The sequence below is a fragment of the Capsella rubella genome, unplaced genomic scaffold (assembly GCF_000375325.1).
Source record: "Capsella rubella cultivar Monte Gargano unplaced genomic scaffold, Caprub1_0 scaffold_1, whole genome shotgun sequence".
NCBI lineage: Eukaryota > Viridiplantae > Streptophyta > Magnoliopsida > Brassicales > Brassicaceae > Capsella > Capsella rubella.
The window spans coordinates 4,355,254-4,373,715 of record NW_006238923.1 but is presented as its reverse complement, the minus strand read 5'-3'; the positions used below and the strand labels follow the sequence as shown (position 1 = coordinate 4,373,715).

The 18,462-nt window shown below is 36.4% G+C and overlaps 6 protein-coding genes and 1 non-coding gene across 7 annotated transcripts; 4 read left to right on the top strand and 3 right to left on the bottom strand.

Annotated features, from left to right (window-relative positions):
* The first annotated feature begins 317 nt into the window (after positions 1-317).
* Positions 318-3,040, top strand: LOC17898684 (protein HOTHEAD). The gene is made up of 5 exons (XM_006303884.2): positions 318-485; positions 565-904; positions 1,313-1,614; positions 1,889-2,828; positions 2,918-3,040. The coding sequence occupies exons 1-5, from the start codon at positions 404-406 to the stop codon at positions 2,961-2,963; spliced, it is 1,710 nt and encodes a 569-aa protein (XP_006303946.1). The 5' UTR covers positions 318-403; the 3' UTR covers positions 2,964-3,040.
* Positions 3,041-3,401: 361 nt separating this feature from the next.
* On the bottom strand, positions 3,402-4,673 carry LOC17899481 (expansin-A7). The gene is made up of 3 exons (XM_006303158.2): positions 4,469-4,673; positions 4,028-4,343; positions 3,402-3,936 (listed from the first exon to the last, which is right to left on the bottom strand). Exons 1-3 carry the CDS (start codon positions 4,629-4,631, stop codon positions 3,624-3,626), a joined length of 792 nt encoding a protein of 263 aa, XP_006303220.1. The 5' UTR covers positions 4,632-4,673; the 3' UTR covers positions 3,402-3,623.
* Positions 4,674-5,815: 1,142 nt separating this feature from the next.
* LOC17898080 (glyoxylate/hydroxypyruvate reductase HPR3) lies at positions 5,816-7,322 on the bottom strand. The gene is made up of 2 exons (XM_006305232.2): positions 6,829-7,322; positions 5,816-6,512 (listed from the first exon to the last, which is right to left on the bottom strand). The coding sequence occupies exons 1-2, from the start codon at positions 7,270-7,272 to the stop codon at positions 5,988-5,990; spliced, it is 969 nt and encodes a 322-aa protein (XP_006305294.2). The 5' UTR covers positions 7,273-7,322; the 3' UTR covers positions 5,816-5,987.
* A 4,064-nt stretch (positions 7,323-11,386) lies between these two features.
* On the bottom strand, positions 11,387-12,397 carry LOC17900214 (transcription factor bHLH55). The gene is made up of 3 exons (XM_006303634.2): positions 12,088-12,397; positions 11,589-11,972; positions 11,387-11,480 (listed from the first exon to the last, which is right to left on the bottom strand). Exons 1-3 carry the CDS (start codon positions 12,391-12,393, stop codon positions 11,394-11,396), a joined length of 777 nt encoding a protein of 258 aa, XP_006303696.1. The 5' UTR covers positions 12,394-12,397; the 3' UTR covers positions 11,387-11,393.
* Positions 12,398-14,455: 2,058 nt separating this feature from the next.
* LOC17898094 lies at positions 14,456-16,069 on the top strand. The gene is made up of 3 exons (XM_006303760.2): positions 14,456-14,588; positions 15,435-15,550; positions 15,639-16,069. Exons 1-3 carry the CDS (start codon positions 14,487-14,489, stop codon positions 15,958-15,960), a joined length of 540 nt encoding a protein of 179 aa, XP_006303822.1. The 5' UTR covers positions 14,456-14,486; the 3' UTR covers positions 15,961-16,069.
* A 111-nt stretch (positions 16,070-16,180) lies between these two features.
* On the top strand, positions 16,181-17,986 carry LOC17899036 (copper chaperone for superoxide dismutase, chloroplastic/cytosolic). The gene is made up of 6 exons (XM_006303648.2): positions 16,181-16,456; positions 16,554-16,580; positions 16,697-16,769; positions 16,857-16,991; positions 17,272-17,495; positions 17,594-17,986. The coding sequence occupies exons 1-6, from the start codon at positions 16,214-16,216 to the stop codon at positions 17,858-17,860; spliced, it is 969 nt and encodes a 322-aa protein (XP_006303710.1). The 5' UTR covers positions 16,181-16,213; the 3' UTR covers positions 17,861-17,986.
* Positions 17,987-18,110: 124 nt separating this feature from the next.
* TRNAV-AAC lies at positions 18,111-18,184 on the top strand. The gene has a single exon. It is a non-coding gene; the product is annotated as a tRNA-Val (tRNA).
* Positions 18,185-18,462: the final 278 nt, after the last annotated feature.

The following is an 18,462-nucleotide window of genomic DNA, read 5'->3' as shown; positions in this document are numbered from 1 at the left end:
GAGAGTGTATCGATTTCTATATTGCATTGCCTATACATTTTATCGGTCCATTTAGTTTCTTCTCCCATGATACATCCCACCTAATTTGCATTTTCTTTACAATTACATTTGTTTATTCATCTTTTGTGGGTATTTTATCTGCTTCTCGATTTCACACGTGTCCATGAAAAAAGACATACAATCTTGAAGTTGCATTTCCTCAGAATTAGATGGACTCTTAAATTGCCTCTCCTAGCTATATAAATAGTGGAATGGTCGAAACCATTAATTTCAACCATAGGTTTTATCACAAAGCTTTTTATAAAACAACCTACATATCTTGTCATATACATATATTTAGTCATACCAAGTGATAAAATTCTACTCTAGAGTTTTTTTTTTTGTTAACTTCAAATTTGTAATAATGGTGGATAGATTTTGGTCATGGGGATTGTTTGTTGCTCTCTCACTTTTCATCCATTCTCCAATTTGTTCTTCTGACAAAGGTGATATTCATATACTACAACTAGGTTTTTATGTATCTCTGTTTATTTATATCGTTATGCGTTACCTTTTTGGTCGCAGCTCCAAACTACTCCTTCATGCGGGACGCGAGAGAAAGCCCGACGACGTCGTACTACGACTACATTATCATCGGTGGTGGGACTGCCGGGTGCCCTCTAGCCGCAACGCTGTCTCACAACGCTAGTGTTTTGCTGCTCGAACGCGGTGGCGCACCGTACAACAACCCCAACATCACGAGGCTCTCTTCTTTCGGAGCCGCTCTCTCTGACCTGTCTGAGTCCTCACCATCTCAGCGTTTTGTGTCGGAGGACGGCGTCATTAACGCACGTGCTCGAGTTCTCGGTGGCGGAAGCGCTCTCAACGCCGGCTTCTACACACGTGCCGACACCAAATATGTTAGGTTTGTGCATATTATACACTAATACGCGTGCAATGCAATGTGCATAGCGTATATTTACTGAAATTGGAAAACCGTAGTTCGATCGAGTGCTTTGAATGACATAAAGTATCCGAATATTACTCAGGAGTTGGCCCTTTTTAATTATATAAAAGTTACCATCATAGTCCATGGAAATAAATATATGATCGATCAACTTAGGAATACATTAATATATGTAGGACGACTGATGATATATGTAACTATATTCATTTAAATCTGCTAACGTGTTAACATAGTACAAACGTACGTACATGATGTAGTTATTGTTGTTATTTTTTTCTTTTTTGTGTGTGGCAAATTCGTTATTATTGTTGTTGCGTTTGGTGCGACGTTATAATAAATAATTAATACGAATTGACATGTTGTTAGGAACATGGGTTGGGACGGAGCGCTAGCGAACGAGTCGTACCAGTGGGTCGAAGCTAAAGTGGCGTTTCAGCCTCCGATGGGGAGGTGGCAAACCGCCGTGCGAGACGGCTTATTGGAGGTTGGGATTGTCCCTAACAATGGTTTCACTTATGATCACATTAATGGCACCAAATTTGGCGGTACTATTTTTGACCACAACGGCCATAGACACACCGCCGCCGATTTGCTAGAGTACGCCGATCCTAAGGGTATTACCGTCCTTTTACATGCCACAGTCCACCGGATCTTGTTTCGGACTCGAGGTACTTTAATGTAACATTTTTAGTATAAAATCATCTAATAAATAAATACTGTACTTTGTCCAAAAAAAAATACTGTACATACGATATAACCCCTATTTTCACATTTCATGTAAATTCTCTTAGTCTATTGCTTTTGTCCCAAAATCAAGTCTTGCGTATTACTTTATTCTAATTCATTTTGTTACCATTATATATCATATGATATATATATATATATATATATATATATATATATATAAGCTAACTCTGAAATTTCCATTTATTCACGTTTAAGGTACCACCAAGCCAATAGCTAACGGAGTTGTGTATAGAGACCAGACTGGTCAGGCCCACCGAGCTTACCTAAAGGAAGGTGCATTAAGTGAGATCATCCTATCGGCCGGAACCCTTGGGAGTCCACAACTTCTGATGCTAAGCGGCGTTGGTCCATCAGCTCAACTACAGGCCCAAAATATCACGGTGGTGATGGACCAGCCTCAAGTGGGTCAAGGCATGTATGATAACCCTATGAACGCCGTGTTCATCCCTTCCCCGGTACCCGTCGAGGTTTCACTCATTGAGGTTGTTGGGATTACCGGCGAAGGAACATACGTAGAGGCCGCCGGTGGTGAGAATTTTGGTGGAGGTGGTTCTAGTGGTTCATCTACTAGAGACTACTACGCAATGTTTTCACCAAGAGCAACATTACTAGAGTCAAATTCAATGACCAAATTATCATCAGCACAACCTTTTCAAGGAGGCTTTCTTTTAGAGAAAGTAATGGGTCCACTATCAACGGGTCATTTAGAGCTCAAGACCCGAAACCCGAGAGATAACCCGGTCGTGACTTTCAACTATTTCCAACATCCGGACGACCTAAAACGCTGTGTTCGAGGGATCCAAACCATAGAGAGAGTCGTGCAATCTAAGGCATTTGCGAGGTATAAGTACGCGGATATGTCGTTTGAGTATTTGCTTAACCTCACGGCGAGTACTCCAGTCAATCTAAGGCCGCCTCGAAGTGGTCCTGGAGCCTCGTTGCCTCCATCAGCTGAGGAATTTTGTCAGCATACGGTTACAACAATTTGGCATTACCATGGAGGATGTGTTGTGGGTAGAGTGGTCGATGGGGATTACAAAGTTATTGGTATCGACCGACTTAGAGTCATTGATATGTCGACCATTGGTTATTGTCCAGGGACAAACCCTCAAGCCACGGTTATGATGCTTGGCAGGTATAAATAATCACATACAAATACAATATACATATTATGTTCATTTTTTTTGTGTGGCTAAAGGCTTAATCAACAATACTCGCATGCAGGTATATGGGTGTGAAGATCTTGAGAGAAAGATTCACCAAGAAGTAGACTTTTGAATCTGATAAGTGTTTGTGAAAATATGAAAATTCAAAATGAAATGTATCAAGGTCTTATAAATCACTGATTTTAATAGCTTATAATATATATTTTTCTTGGTAATTTTTTTGGTATTTATCATTGGACCAACTTAACATGCATACATGCATATATATTTGCGAGCAGAAGCAAAAAAAAAAAAAACAAACAAGAACTTTGAGTGACTTGAAGTCTAAAGAGGACTAATATTAACTTTTGTAATTGAAGAGGTTTAAAGATGTAAAAAAAGTGAAAAGAAAAGAAAAACTCTCACCATGGCCTTTTAGTCTTGGAGTAGACCGAATGCGGTGAAATTGGAGACCGATATATCCGGTGAAAAGAACATAAGAAAGCGATTTATTGGTAGAGAATTTTCAAATAGCATACCGAAATTATCTTGGTCAAGGAAGTTTTAACTTCATCATATTATAAAAAGAGTTATATCACAATTAGATACATACATACATTATACAAACATGTCGATGTATAACATAAAGCCGGGCCAATACAAATCCCATGACAAAAGTCAAAAGGCCTCCGAAACTTCTCAAAATCCCCCACCCAAAAAAAAAGGAATAACAAAAATGAAAAAGAGAAACCCATTTTGGGTTTGCAAGGGCAAAAGCGCAAGTCTCAACGGAAATTGGCAGTGGCCTTGTAAGTCTTACCGGCGCTCCAGTTAGCTGGAGCAACGTTCCAAGCATAGATGGTTTCACCTGTGGTGTAAGAAGTGACCCTGAAAGATAGAGATTGACCGTACAGAGACGAGAATGCTTGGTAAGATGCTCCCCAATTGTGGCTCATGCTTATCCAATTCGTCCGGCTACCTTTCACGGCCATGCTCTTGATGTCTCCGGCGCCGCCAACGTTCATGACGAATATCAGAAGCCAGTATGCATTGCCTTGGAATTGAAACCTCATACCTCCACTCCTTTGGCATGGCACTCTATATTCATCAATCACATATATTAGTTATGTAGTTTTGGATTATATATGAAGTTGAATAACTAAGTCTCGATCGTATCCTATATATATACCTTCGGTATGCAACTGGGATGATACCGGCCCTCCAATTAGCGAGTTTCATGAAAGCCGGTTTAGCCATATCGAAATGGGTTCTAGGAGGATTACACCAACCACCGTTGTTGGAGTCTTGGTACCAATTAGGAGGGCAAAGGTTGGTGGCTGTGACCACCGTTGATGGGTTTCCATAATAACAATGCGGTGACTTCATACACGTTATTTGAAAACATTGGCCGCATCCGTAACCGTCTTTGAACAACGTCGTGCTTAGCGCTGCCGTGGCCACACCGTATCCGCTGTTAAAAAGGTTTCCGTACCCACATGCACCACCTACATATTGTGATCATATATCAGTTTAGGTTCAGAGAACATGAAAATGATATTTAAACCAAAAAGAAAAAAAACATGCAAATGATATATGCAAGCTGAGAAGTGAAATGAAAATGTTAACGTACCCATAGTTTCACTAGCGGTCTCGTCGCCGTAGAAAGTGGCGTGAGCATACCTCCATGGGCCTGGTCGATAGTATCCAGCGACGAACTCACCAGAGATGGCGAAAACGACAAAAACAATCGCGAAGAATTTGTTGAAACTCCAAGAACTTGAGATTGGACCCATTTTCAGTTTTTTTTTTCTAGACTTTTCGTTTTCTTAATTAGGGTTTGTGTTTTGTTTGTTTGTTGACGAAGTAATCGAATAAGAGACAATCTTATATAGAGGGGTTTATTCAACGACAGTGGTGGTGGCTACGTGAGGGTCACTATCCTTTTTTTTATCTCCTTTTTAATTGGAGACTTTTTTCCGTACTGACTGGGATTTGTTTCATTTCATTGAATTTTAGCGATAGAAAAATATGAAATAAAACATAGAAAAAACAAGTCAATTGTTGTTTGAGAAAAGTTTTACAATATATAAAGTACAATTTGACGTGCGAGCAAGTTCTATAAGCGGTTCGTGTACCGACTTTATCTAATCTCTCTATACGTGCGTCTATGTATTAACAATGATTAGTTAAAGTAACCAGCAGACATTAATTTTTGTATTGTCGTCGTTTGTCAACTAATAAAGAAATATGCAACATAAAAAGAAATTGTAATATGCATTTATGATATTTTAATACTTGAATCAATTATTCCTTAGATTGAATTGAAAGTTTTAAATTATACGATTTCAATTATGCGTGGTTAATTCTTCTTCTTTGTGAAATTGCCTGTCAATTAATTAGATCGGTAAATAATTTAGAGATTAGATAAATAGTTTAGTTATATAACCCTTCTTACCGTCCGTACGGTTGTCCCTACGAGGCTATGAAGTTTACTGATATTTGTTGTGGTCAAATAGAAAACCCCTTCAATTGCGCTATCTCATTGGTTTTGAAACACATCCAAACCCACTCCCCAGATCACTCCTTCGACCAGACACTTCACCATCTCCTTCTCATCGATAAGCCCGCCGCGACCAATGTTTATTATAACCCCATTCTTCCCAAGCGTCTCATATAACCCCTTTTTGTATTCGACGTGGTCGAACCCGACGCTGGCGCAAACCACTACCTCGAGAGAAGGGAGGTTGGATATAAATTCTGCGGGAATGGGAAGCCTTCCGAGGCTGACAACGGCTCTGACAGAGCCAGCATGACTAGAGAGGAAATCCGGGAGTGATTCCAGCGAGGTGTGGGTGTAGAGAGCGGTGAAGCTGTGATGACTCACGTTATAAAATTTTGAATTCTTAAAATGTTGATTGTGACCAACTAAATCACGATTCAGTGTTCATTGTTAACACAATATTGAATCTTCCTTAAATGCACGAGATGGAAACACTAATTTACTACAAAGCCAAAGCATGTCGCATGAATACAGACTTTCCTCTGTTTATCGAATTATTATTTGATTAATAAACAACAGATTGATAAATTAGCCACTGCCAGTTTGTCCAAAAAAAAGAAGAGCCACTTTGATTAAACCGGACGCTCCCTCAATCAAACTGAACCTGGAAAAGCAAAGGCTGGTTCGAGAAGAACGCCTTCAAGTTAGCAAGAGTGATCTCTGTAACATTGTCCAAAGACCCTTGCGTGGCCACAGCAGAATGTGGAGACAAGACAACATTGTCCAAACGTAACAACTCCTCAGGAACTGCCGGTTCGTTCTCAAACACATCTAAACCAGCACCACCAATCACACCATCGACTAGACACTTGATCATCTCCTTCTCATCAATCAACGACCCTCGTCCCACATTGATGATAACCCCATCTTTACCAAGTGACTCCATAACTTCTCTGTTCACAATGTGGTGCGTTTGCTCTGTCAGACTGCAGCAGAGGACGAGAACATCGTTGTTGGCTGCTAAGGAGAGAATGTCGGGGAAGTACCGGTATGGAATACTCGGTTTCTCACTCCTCGAGTTGTAAGAGATGACGCAGTCAAAGCCCTCAAGTCTTTTAGCGATAACAGAACCAATGCTCCCAAATCCAACTATCCCAACTCGCTTGCCACTTACCTGTAACAAGAAAGATTATCATAAACACAAAAAGAAAAAAGACTTAATTGTACTAAGTACTAAAACACATAACAAGGCCCACCCAAAGACAAAAGTTTTCATCTTTCTCTTGATCAAACTCAAACACGCTAGTTCTGTATCTCCACAAGTCTAAAAGCTATGTCTTTTAAGGATCACTAAGCTAAAAGTTTCATACTTTACCCTTTACCTAAGCCACACCTAATCCCTAGATTGATTTAAACCGATCTAAGCTTACTAGAGTTAAAGATCAGAATTTCAAAATTGAGACTTTGAGAGTGTATGATTTCGGACAAACCTTGGACCCTAGTGGGAATCCCCCCAACTTCTCCCAATCACCAGACCGAACATATCGATCGCCGGTCGGGATACGACGGAGGACGCTTAGAAGCAACCCGACGGCGAAATCCGCGACGTCATCGGAAAAAGCGTTGCGAGCGTTCGTTACAGCGATGCCGCGACGCATGCACTCAGCGAGGTCGACGTGGTTGATGCCGACGCTTGTACAGATGAGTATCTGGAGAGAAGGGAGATGAGAGAGGATCTCGGCGGTTATAGGGAGTCTGCCGACGACGACGAAAGCCCTTACCGAGGAGGCGTGACGGTCGAGGAAGATCGGGAGTGGTTCCGATGAAGTGTCAGCGTTGAGGATTCGGAAGTTGCGATTGAGAATCTCGTCCATGAAAGTCAGAGACGGTGGTCGGTGAAGGAGTACGAGCGGAGAATCTGAAGCTTCCGCCATTGATGTTTGAGCTGAGAGAGAGAGAGAGAGAGAGACAAGACTCTGTAGTTGACTAGTTTGGTAAAGCAATTAATCTTTGGTTGAACTTGATTATATAATAATTATCTTTTCATTATTATGTTTACTAAAAAATTAATAGCTATCTAAATAAAAAAACGTTATAAACATTGTAAACTTGTAACTTATACCAAATAAAGAAAGAAAATAATTGATCACATTGTACGAATTTTTATCATCAACGTAGTTTCCTTTTTTTCTTTTTTTTTTCATCCATCAACGTAGTTTCCATAAATTAATAATTTTAATGGTTTCATTTGTGCATATGAATGAATATGAGCTATTTTGTTAAACACTAGTAGTATTAGGAAAATGTGATTTGGCAAAATTCTCATGACACACCTACTTACATAATCACCTTATTATAAACATCTTAAAAAAAAACGTGTATTCAAAACAACATCCTCATCAAAAAGACAAATTAAAGATTTAGGAAAAGTACAAAAACAGAACTAATGTTTGGTGTGTGGGGCTACGACTTCAAGAAAAGATCCTCCTAGGTCTTCAACTCATAGAATTTGTAAGGCCTACTTGTATTAAAAACGAAGCCGGTCCACATGTGGGCAACTTGAACTTGTGGGCAACTTGAACTTGTGGACTTCGGTCCATGTGGGCTTGGAGAAACATTCAACCAAAGCTATTATGCTAATCCCTGTTTTAGTCCGATTTAATACGAACATAAACCAGTGCCAAAGTCAAAAGACAAACAAAACAACACGTTAACACACGGACACATTAATTCCCTTATCTATATTAATATTTTTGAAGACAGTTATGAAAAAACCCTCACTTAGCTCACTTATTTACAAAGTCCTGCCATTGGCTTTAATTAACTATTCTCTAATATTTCTAAAATTTGTTTCCACGATTATTCAACAAATTTAACTTATAGGATCCCTAAAAATTAGCTGATTTGCAAGCTAAATATTTTGAGATTTTCGAAATGATTTTGCGGTATTAATAACCATATTTATGATGATTTTTGTACTAAAAACGGAAACCATATTTATGATGAACATATTATTTTATTTGAAAGGTTCCCCCAAATCTCTCTCTAAATACAAAATCGACAATAGAAACTAATCAATTGCATTAAATCAAACAAATTATATATTATATATACTTGGTATATTCCTTAAAAATAGAATATTATGAGAATTATTTCCTCCTAATTTGTGAACAAAACAATAATTCTGCACCGGAAATAAAGGGGAAATCTTTAACTCACATAATCTTCTATAAATAGTTGGTCTCTAAACACACATTAGCATCACAAATATGATCAAACATATTGCTTACTATCAAATCTTACTTCACATACTCCAATGGGTGCTACTTTCGATTTCCTCAAAGAAGTCCGCCCCTATAACATAATATAAAAGTCATCTAGGAAATATATTTTTTAACCTCATTACGATCTTTATTCTACTCTAGCAATGTCAAATGGTACGTCACATCATGGTGAATTTAAGTGAGGGTTTTCAGTGAGAAAGGAAAAGATGATGATCCCATGACTCCATGAGAATGGAAAACCATTGGGAGCTTTGGTTTTATTTTATTTTTCTAATGACATGAACGACTGTATGTGGCTCTCTTTTTTTTTCTTTTTTTTTTTGGGTCACCATGTGCCTTCTTTATGTACCAATAGTTGAAAAACTTAGAACTATTAGTACAATGAGTGTTGGAAAAAAACAATGGAGAAGTGGTCATATGTATTGTTATACTTTTTTTCTACTTCTAGCTTCTCTGCTATGTTAGTTTTTGAATTCTTTACATAACAAAAAAATAATAATAAACATTGATAAGGACATGTCTAACAAAGGCAAATGAACAAACAATTAGTATAAGAAACATGAATCCTGCAATTTACATATCATTATTTTGCAAATCAAAAGACCAGAAAAATATAAACTATAATATCTCGAACAATTGCCAATCCATATAAATTTAAGTAAAAACAGATAATTCCACTAATTTCATATATATTTTTACAAACATACTTGTTACCGGAAATAATACACAGTATAAACCTAACCATGATTTGATTATCTTTTCTTCAAGCTCTGAGAAATAAACCTCTATTCCCTCCTCCACCTACACAGTTTTAACAACTTTCTCATAAAATTAAATATTTATCGTTCACTAATTAGGTTTTGTTTAAGGATCCAATTAGTAAAGACGAAAATTATTAAGTAATATGTCTATACCTTAATGTACTGAGATGGCAATATATGTCTTAGATTCTTGAAAAGAAACGTGACTTCTTGCCTTCTTTGTTTCTCAATCTCTCTAAGTTTCGCTCTCTTGTTCTTCGGTTCATCATGGTCCTCTTTTGTGATTTCACAAATTATTTTCTTTCCGCCGGCTTCAATATGAGTAACCGGAATAGATGGATTATTAGGTTCTTGGAGTGTTGAATGAGAAAACAAACTAGAGAAATCTAATTCGTCTTCATATACAAAATCAGGTGTGCACAATGGAGAAGATGAAAAATCCATAGGGCTATGATGTATCTTTCGTTTTTTTTTTTTTCTCTTCTTGTGGTGGGAATTTTGGTGGTGATAAAAGAGTCATTGGGTTCTCTTGAGTTTTAATATATATATATATATATATATGTTTTCTAATAATCTCTATTATACCAACGCTGCCTGTGACGGCAAATTTGTCTTCACAAAAGAAAAGAAAGGGAAAGACATTTCCCCCCGACAAGTTTTACGCCCGGACCGGACGAGCGAGTGGGTGAATACTAGATAAAATATTTAAAAAGATTTAACCCCTTGAGCTGTTTTTCGATAGGCTTTTAAAAAGATTTAACCCCTTGAGCTGTTCATTTAGTGGCTAATGGCTATTAATTACGCTAGGTTAACCTATGTTTAAAATGTGCTGCATATATACTTAAATGTAGGATAGTTTTTCTTCATTTTTTCTTCTTTCATCTCCTCTAATATCTATGGTGCTTCTTTTGATATCTTCTTCAACATCTTACTTGGTCTTTTTTTCCTTGTTTGGTTTCCATTCGTCACTAACCATCATCTCCTCCATCTTCATGTTATCATCTAATTTAAGAGGTCCTTTTAATCAGCCAATTTGGAGGACCTTGAGCTACAAAATAGATTGCATGATGCGTGATCTTTTAACCCACCCACACTCTGAGAGATAGACAGCTCCCCTATTGTCATTGTTTATGTATATATAAAAGGTTTCCTTTATTGTCATTGATTTGTATCACCAAGCAGGGTTACAAAAATGGCAAACGATATTATTTAATACTTAGGCCGTCCAACAAAAATTTAATCATAGACTTATACTAAAATGTTTTCGGTACTGTTTCCAGTTCCACTAAGGAAAAAAACTTGATACTTTAGGATTTTATGTCACTTTCATGCGAAAAGTTAAATGGTTTATGTTTATATATCAACTAGTGGGAAAAAAATACTTTAATTCTATTCTTTTATATCCATGATGATTGCATGGCATCTAATAAAAGATTGAAACATCGGTCATACTTTTATCAATTTTTAGTTAACGAGCACAAAACAAAACTGATTATTAGCTGGTTATTAATTTAATCAATCAAGGAATCATTAATTAAACAGGAAATCCAATTTAGGGATGGAATTTAGTCAACACTGTTCGACAATTATCAACATAAATATGACAATCAATAACTTTTCATTGTTCATTTTCGGATGTGATATTTTTTAACATATACTATATGGTAAACACGGATGATGATGATACCACGATCACATTAACACATATATATGTATAGTATAATACTTGTGGAGAAGTCAGAAATCGTTTCAAGCTCAAACAGAAATCATCAAAAGCTATAAATCTTGGTCCATTCAATTTGATCTCTTCTTCTATGATAATTATGAACATGACCATGTTGGTGGATGATGATAGTATCATCATACTCTGCAAAAGTCATGGTGATATACTGAACACTACATTTAGGAAGACGTGATTATAATAACAGTTTTTCTTCTTTGTTTTGTCAAGTTACATTATTTCCTTTATCGAAAATATATTCATGAAAAGAAAAATCCAGGAAACAAAAGTTAATATAAATATTCATATGAACTTCTTCCCATCTTCATTATCTTTTCGTGAATCTCTGAGTGATAAACCTCAATTCCCTCCACGACCTGCACAATTTTAAGCACTTCCGTAAAATAATTATTGATAATATCTACACCCTCTTTAATTAACATCATAATTCAGTAGAGAATTATATTTATAAAATATTAAATTACCTCAGAAACAATGGTGTGTATGAAACTTTGTGGCTGTCTAGTTGAGATGCAACTAACAACATTAAGACAATATTGCTCTTGAGTCAGAAGCTGAAGAACACTTGAAAGAAAAGATTCGTGTCTGAGACAACAACTTACTACGACCTCTAGTCCGATCAAACAAGGCCTAACCACAACAGCCATGTGTGTGTCTCCAAAACAGGAACAAGTTGACGATGTTGATGATGCTAATGGTCTTAAAGAACATCTGCTTGTCGAAGAAGAACGATGAGTAACAGTGCTCTTGATTCGGTCTCTTTTCTCACTGATCTCTTTGATCTTCTTCTGTAAGTCTTTGATGTAATTCCCAGCTTCTTCAACGTGATCTGACGAAGAACGTTTACCCTATTTAAGCCAAATTTTCATTACTGTGATTAGATTAGTCAAACCAAAGAAAAGTTTGTATAGGAATCTAATTAAGAGGATAAGTAAGAATAGACGAATAGTAACACTCACTTACCTTAATGTAATGAGATGGCAATATAAACCTTAGACTCTTGTAAAGAGTCGTGGCTTCTTGCCTTCTTTGTCTCTCAATATCCTTATGTTTAGCTCTCTTGTTCTTCGGCTCATCGTCCCCTTTCCTGATTTCACTTGCCATGGTCGTCTCACGAACCTTTTGTCTTCCATCGTTCTGAATGATGGGATTACATGGATTAGGTTCTTGGAATGATATAAGTGTTGAAGGAGTGATCAAACTAGAGAAATCGAGATAATTTTCATTAGCAAAATCTAGTGTGAAGGATGAAGAATCTGCAAAATCCATTAAATGATGCCTTTTTTTTTTTTTTTGGTTGGTGGTTGAGTGAGTTCTATTGTTTTTCTTTCTTTTTTTTGGTGTAGAATTTCTATAACAATGATGTTAGTCATTTTATATCATCCAAGATTTTTTTTTTTCTTTTTTAAAACTTTCGCACGATGATCAATATATTCAACTTCTTTTTCTTTGAAAAAAAACTTTGTGACATCAAAGAAAACAACATTAAAATCTCCGAAAGATACGATTGAGTGAGTGATACTAATTATAAAAGATTAAAAATATTGAATTTGGAAGGCATTTTAAACGATTTATTCATCTGAGTGCTGTACATTTAGTGGCTATAATTGATTAATATATAGTTACGCAAGGAAATTTACATTTAAAATGTGTTTCATCCGACAGTAAGTTCCTGAATTTGATAAATGATTTTTAACTTAACAATAATGTAAAAATCCAAAGGAAAGAGCAAAAACAGTTTCAAATACATTTCTTGTGTAAGAAAGGAAAAACTGTTTCAATTAATTTCTTAGCATTTTTTACTACTCTTATGTTCGTCTGTAAATATATTGACTTTTTCATCTTGTTTTTTTTTTTTTTTTTTTGAGTTTATAGGCCATATGTATTGTTGTTAATTATCTAGCTAACTGTTTAGTATGTGTGAAAAACTTCACTACTCGAACGGTAACTTGCAAATTGCAATATTAAAAAGTCAATTATATATATGTCATCTTCTAGTTTGCCAAAAGATACCGAAATAACATTAATCAATTCTTAGCTAGGCCGCCTAGAACACATATAATCAATCATAGGCCCTATATTTATATTCTTGCGGTACTTGCTTTTCCATCAACGAAAAAATTGGTTATTTTAAGAGTTTATGTCAATTTCATTGCTGTGCACACAGAAATAAAAAAAAAAGTACTAATTAAGGATGATACTATATATATATATATATGTTTGATTAAAATTTTCACTAGCTAGACATGATTGCGTGCATCATGCATGGCGTCTAAATAAAACGTTTGGTAACATAATCGATCGCACTTATTTCGGGGACAATGACCCGATTTACATATAATACTAAATGTCTAACGATCTACAGAGCAAATCTAATCGTTGTTGGCTAACGTATACTTTAATATGATACTCTTGTTTAGATCATAATCAGTAAAAAGTTAAGCATGTATATAGTCGTATAAGATATGTGAAATCAGGACTAAAAAATATATAAATCTTATCATCATTCTAATCTCAACTTAAATTTCTGAGCGATTTTGTTTCTCTGACTTTTAATGTTGGGTCTTATAACTACAATATTATAGTTTATATCATTGCATGAAGAAAAATAGGGCTACTAAAGAGATAAATGGAAAATTACGTTATACATGAAGAAGATCATCATATGTACTCTTTCAAAAACAAAACAAAAAGATCAACAAATGTTGAAAGCTAGTAATCACGATAGCTTTTTCAAGCGACGTACGTACGTATAAAAATTTAATGATTTGGTAACACAAAATTTCGTTAATCACAATTTGCTCAACCATAAGAAGGGTTTAATATTCCAAAATATCATATAGGGGCCAATATGGAGTCCAAATTGCGAATGATGACGCGGACACTTGAAATATATATACATATATATATATATACATATATTATATATATATCGTTTTTGGTAAAATCGGGACACTTCGAAATATACTAAAAATGATGATTTTTGCAATAATCGGTGGATATTTTTAATGAATAAAGGACTAGATTAGGTGTGACACTTCCATCTTATAGGGATATGTTCCATAAAAATAATACTAGTGCTATATTATTTAGCTTAAACTTCCCTTTTCTGTCCAAATTTTTTTCATAATATTTCCTTTGGATTATAAAAAAATTATTTTTATAGTTTTTGCTATTTTTTTCATGATATTTTGTAATAATTTTCTTACTACTGTAATATATTTCCCCTCTGGAGTAAATAAAGATTAATAACAAAAATTTAAAATTATCCGTGTGTATATCACTTATACCGTAACTAATAAATTGACTTTAAGATTAAAAAAAAAAAAAAAAATCCAGTGGAAGGAAGGAGAAGATTGGCGATGGCGAGGAAGATAAGCAAAGAGGAAGTTGTAGAAAAGCTTAAGGACGACGGCGATTTTGACCGTCTCCGCCTCAAGATCATACGCCGCCTTAAGGATAACGTAAACCCTAATTTCTCTTTCTTTTCCTGTCTTCGGATTTGCATCTCTAATTAGTGTTTTTATAGTCTCTCGATTCATAAAATTGGAATGTTTACTTAGTTTGACATGAGTATTAGCGAATACAATTGAGAAATTAGTATATTTTTTTTAAAAGTTCGATGCAAAGTTTGCTCCTTTAGTTCATATAGACTGAGCTCAATCCTCCATGATTGGTTTTAGGTACTTTACTCAGTTAGCTACTCGGGTCTGAGTGATCTGAGATCTTTTGCTATGTTTTCTTTACTGTTTTGTAATGTTGTCACTGGTGATAGTTTTAGTTGATTAGCTTCGTCTCAGGGAAGATTTGTGCTGATGTGGGATGATTCCGATCGTTTATATAGGAAAAGTTAGTTTGGTCATTGATCTTGATTTGGGATAAGTGTATCTGAAGATGCTTTAGAGACGTGGAAGTAAGCAAACCGTTGATGATTTGGAGAATTGGGGAGTTTACCAAATTGCCTTAAGTAGTTCTTAGCTGAATCAGATCTTAGAGGAGAGAGTTTTCTTTTAAGTGTTAGATCACAGCTATGGGCTTATGGCTGATTCTCCCGGCTGTTTATCAGTATTTACTTATTGGGAACTGTTTAATGGTTAGTCTAGTTACCAGTAGCTGAAATATTGTTCATTATCTCTGAGGAGTCTTTAGAGTAATCCATCGAGTTGGCATTGTCAATTCCGTAACTTAGTAGAGCTTTTATATAGAGTGAAGGTTACTTCTCAGCTGGATAAACATCTTGCGATTTGTTCTTCTGGACTGCATGTATTGCCATTGTGTTCTGACTATTAAAAGTGGGAACTGGATTGCAGGAGGAATTACGAAACAAGATGATTTCAGTTGTCAAGGAGTCAACAGCTTTAAAACGATCAGGTGCTCAAAATATGAAAACCAGGCAACTCTCTGATGCGATATTCAAAGAAGTCGGGTTAGTTAAGAGGCTATCTAGCTTGACTCTTGTTGTTGTAACTATTTATGACAAGCATTACTAAAGAATTTGAATTATTTGCTTATAGGAGCAAGATGCTGAGCCAGCTCTCAGATGGGTTATGGGGGATAATAAGATCAGAGGATGGGATGAAGAATGAAATCAGAGAAACCGTACAATCTGTCTACGCTACACTAGCTAACCCGGGAGGCGAGAAATGCGGATCATCCTCTAGAGAAGTGGAACATAAGATTTCAACACCAGTCCCAAAATCAAGAGCTGATTCCAACACCAGTCCAGCGAGTAAACAGAAGCAAGAGCTGATCCAAGGAGCTTTAGAAGAAAAAAACAAAGGAGAAGCATGTAGTGATGATGAAGAAGACCCTGAACTCCCTCCTGGTTTTGGATAAAACGTGTAATTTGTTTTATTTAACTGTTTCTAGTAACAACAATTATTGTACATTGATTTTGTTCACAAATTAGGTGAAGATATATATTTGATGAATTTTGTTATACTAACCATCATATTTAACACGTTAATTATATCAGTAATTCCGTATTTACAAATGTTATTCACAGATTAAATAAAAGTGATAAATTTAAAGATTTGTAGTGAAGGGTCAGAAATCAATAAAAAGCCGCAAAAGCTGAAGAAGCAAGAAAATGGCATCAATTCTGAGGTCAGTGGCAACGACTTCAGCCGTCGTAGCCGCCGCTTCTGCGATTCCCATCGCGATCGCTTTCTCCTCTCCTTCTTCTTCTTCTTCTTCCTCTACCAACCCCAAATCTCAATCTCTCAATTTCTCCTTCCTCTCCCGATCGTCTCCACGTGGCTTAGGACTTTCACGAAGCTTCGTTAGCTCTCCCATGACGACTGCTCTCACTTCTGATCGTAATCTCCCTCAGGTTTCCGTTAAAAGATTCAAACTTTGAATTACCCTTTTTCCAATTTTACCTTTTTCGCTTTCTTATTGGTACTTAAGTAGCTGAATTTGATTTGCAGGAGGATCGAGTCATGCCTCAGCTCCTTGTAAGTCTCTCTCTCTCTTTCCAGTACAAATCATTTGATAAAGCTGTTTTGGATTGAGCTACTGAGAATTTTTGGCGTGTGTCTCTAATTTAATATGTTGTTGTTGTTGTTCCCAGACTGAGTATATGGTGGATATGAAATGTGAGGGTTGTGTTAATGCTGTAAAGAACAAATTAGAAACCATTGAAGGTTAGTAAATAGGACTTTATTTATCGTCTGTTTGGTTATGATTTACTCTGTTGTTGCGGCTTATTATGGAAATGTGATCTTTAATAGGGATTGAAAACGTGGAGGTGGATTTGTCCAACCAAGTTGTGAGGATTCTTGGATCTTCCCCTGTTAAGGCTATGACCCAAGCTCTGGAGCAAACAGGTCGAAAAGCTCGGTTAATTGGACAAGGTGTTCCTCAAGGTTAGATATCTCTTCTGCTTTTTTGTTTTAGAAGACTATTTTGCTAGTCAAAACAATTAAGATATCTTATCTCAGCTCATGATGGGAGTAAACAAGATAAGAAAATTTACATTGGGATTTGACCTGTGAATCACTCTTTGATACACTGCCGCCACTTTGTTCTATTCTGATTCATTAGAAGTATTGGATTGGGGTTATTTAACTATACGATTACGTGTCCTGTCTTTCATAGATGACTATTTTCTCATTTGCTACTTCAACTTTGTGATGTGTTTGGCAGATTTCTTAGTCTCAGCTGCAGTTGCGGAATTCAAAGGCCCTGACATTTTCGGGGTGGTCCGATTTGCTCAGGTCAGTATGGAACTTGCAAGAATCGAAGCCAACTTTACTGGTTTGTCTCCCGGAACCCACAGCTGGACTATTAATGAGTATGGAGATCTCACAAAGGGAGCAGCCAGCACGGGGAACTTGTACAATCCGTTTCAAGATCATACTGGCACAGAGGTCGGTAGGCTTACTCTAAAAATCACGATAATATCATCACAATTCACAAACCTATAAAAACTCAAAAGCTATATTTGTCTTTTGTTTTCCTCTGTCAGGCATTGGGAGACCTGGGAACACTAGAGGCAGACAAGAACGGGGAAGCCTTTTATTCGGGAAAGAAAGAGAAGCTCAAGGTTGCGGATCTTATTGGGCGAGCTGTAGTGGTTTACAAGACCGAGGATAATAAGTCAGGCCCAGGATTGACCGCAGCAGTGATAGCTAGAAGCGCAGGAGTTGGAGAAAACTACAAAAAGCTTTGTACTTGTGATGGCACTGTTATATGGGAAGCTACAAACAGCGATTTCGTGACCAGTAAGGTTTAATATAACAATCAACAAATTGATAAGACAGTGACGTTTTGTAGCAACAATTGAACATTTGTTTTGTATCAAAACTTAGATATTTCATGTTTGTATCAAAACAACAGAACCTTTTTGTATCGTACCAAATCCTTTGTGTGGTGTGTAACGAAATGTACTGTTCTAATACGGCGAAGAGCGACGACGACAGTAAGGTAAGGCTAATCCAGAAACGACAAGTAGATATAATTTGTAAATCTATCAAAGGTCAAAAGGTTTCGTGGTGTAGTTGGTTATCACGTCAGTCTAACACACTGAAGGTCTCCGGTTCGAACCCGGGCGAAGCCATATGAATTGTCTTTTTTGATAACTTTTGTATTAACCAAATGTTTAAGATAATGTATCGTTGTCATGGCCCTAATGCAAACTAGCTTTTAGCTCCCACTGTTATTTGGCCCTACTAGAATTGGGTCGCACATGGAAACAAATGGTTCCTACAATAATCTGCCCCACATTATTTATTCTTGTAAACTCATAACGAGTAACTAAATCATAGAATTTTGAAAACCAAGAACATGTGATGTCCTATAAGGACTCTATTCTTATATCATATAATCTTTCTTTAC

Coding starts and splice junctions, on each gene's coding strand:
- LOC17898094 (XM_006303760.2), top strand. CDS start 14,487: ATGGCGAGGAAGATAAGCAAAGAGGAAGTTGTAGAAAAGCTTAAGGAC. Junction 14,589..15,434: donor TACGCCGCCTTAAGGATAAC/GTAAACCCTAAT, acceptor ACTGGATTGCAG/GAGGAATTACGAAACAAGAT. Junction 15,551..15,638: donor GCGATATTCAAAGAAGTCGG/GTTAGTTAAGAG, acceptor ATTTGCTTATAG/GAGCAAGATGCTGAGCCAGC.
- LOC17899036 (XM_006303648.2), top strand. CDS start 16,214: ATGGCATCAATTCTGAGGTCAGTGGCAACGACTTCAGCCGTCGTAGCC. Junction 16,581..16,696: donor GAGTCATGCCTCAGCTCCTT/GTAAGTCTCTCT, acceptor TGTTGTTCCCAG/ACTGAGTATATGGTGGATAT. Junction 16,992..17,271: donor TGGACAAGGTGTTCCTCAAG/GTTAGATATCTC, acceptor TGTGTTTGGCAG/ATTTCTTAGTCTCAGCTGCA.
- LOC17898080 (XM_006305232.2), bottom strand. CDS start 7,272: ATGGCGGAAGCTTCAGATTCTCCGCTCGTACTCCTTCACCGACCACCG. Junction 6,513..6,828: donor GATTCCCACTAGGGTCCAAG/GTTTGTCCGAAA, acceptor TTCTTGTTACAG/GTAAGTGGCAAGCGAGTTGG.
- LOC17900214 (XM_006303634.2), bottom strand. CDS start 12,393: ATGGATTTTGCAGATTCTTCATCCTTCACACTAGATTTTGCTAATGAA. Junction 11,973..12,087: donor TGCCATCTCATTACATTAAG/GTAAGTGAGTGT, acceptor TGGCTTAAATAG/GGTAAACGTTCTTCGTCAGA. Junction 11,481..11,588: donor TACACACCATTGTTTCTGAG/GTAATTTAATAT, acceptor AAAATTGTGCAG/GTCGTGGAGGGAATTGAGGT.
- LOC17898684 (XM_006303884.2), top strand. CDS start 404: ATGGTGGATAGATTTTGGTCATGGGGATTGTTTGTTGCTCTCTCACTT. Junction 486..564: donor AATTTGTTCTTCTGACAAAG/GTGATATTCATA, acceptor TTTTGGTCGCAG/CTCCAAACTACTCCTTCATG. Junction 905..1,312: donor GCCGACACCAAATATGTTAG/GTTTGTGCATAT, acceptor ACATGTTGTTAG/GAACATGGGTTGGGACGGAG.
- LOC17899481 (XM_006303158.2), bottom strand. CDS start 4,631: ATGGGTCCAATCTCAAGTTCTTGGAGTTTCAACAAATTCTTCGCGATT. Junction 4,344..4,468: donor GACCGCTAGTGAAACTATGG/GTACGTTAACAT, acceptor CACAATATGTAG/GTGGTGCATGTGGGTACGGA. Junction 3,937..4,027: donor ATCCCAGTTGCATACCGAAG/GTATATATATAG, acceptor TGATGAATATAG/AGTGCCATGCCAAAGGAGTG.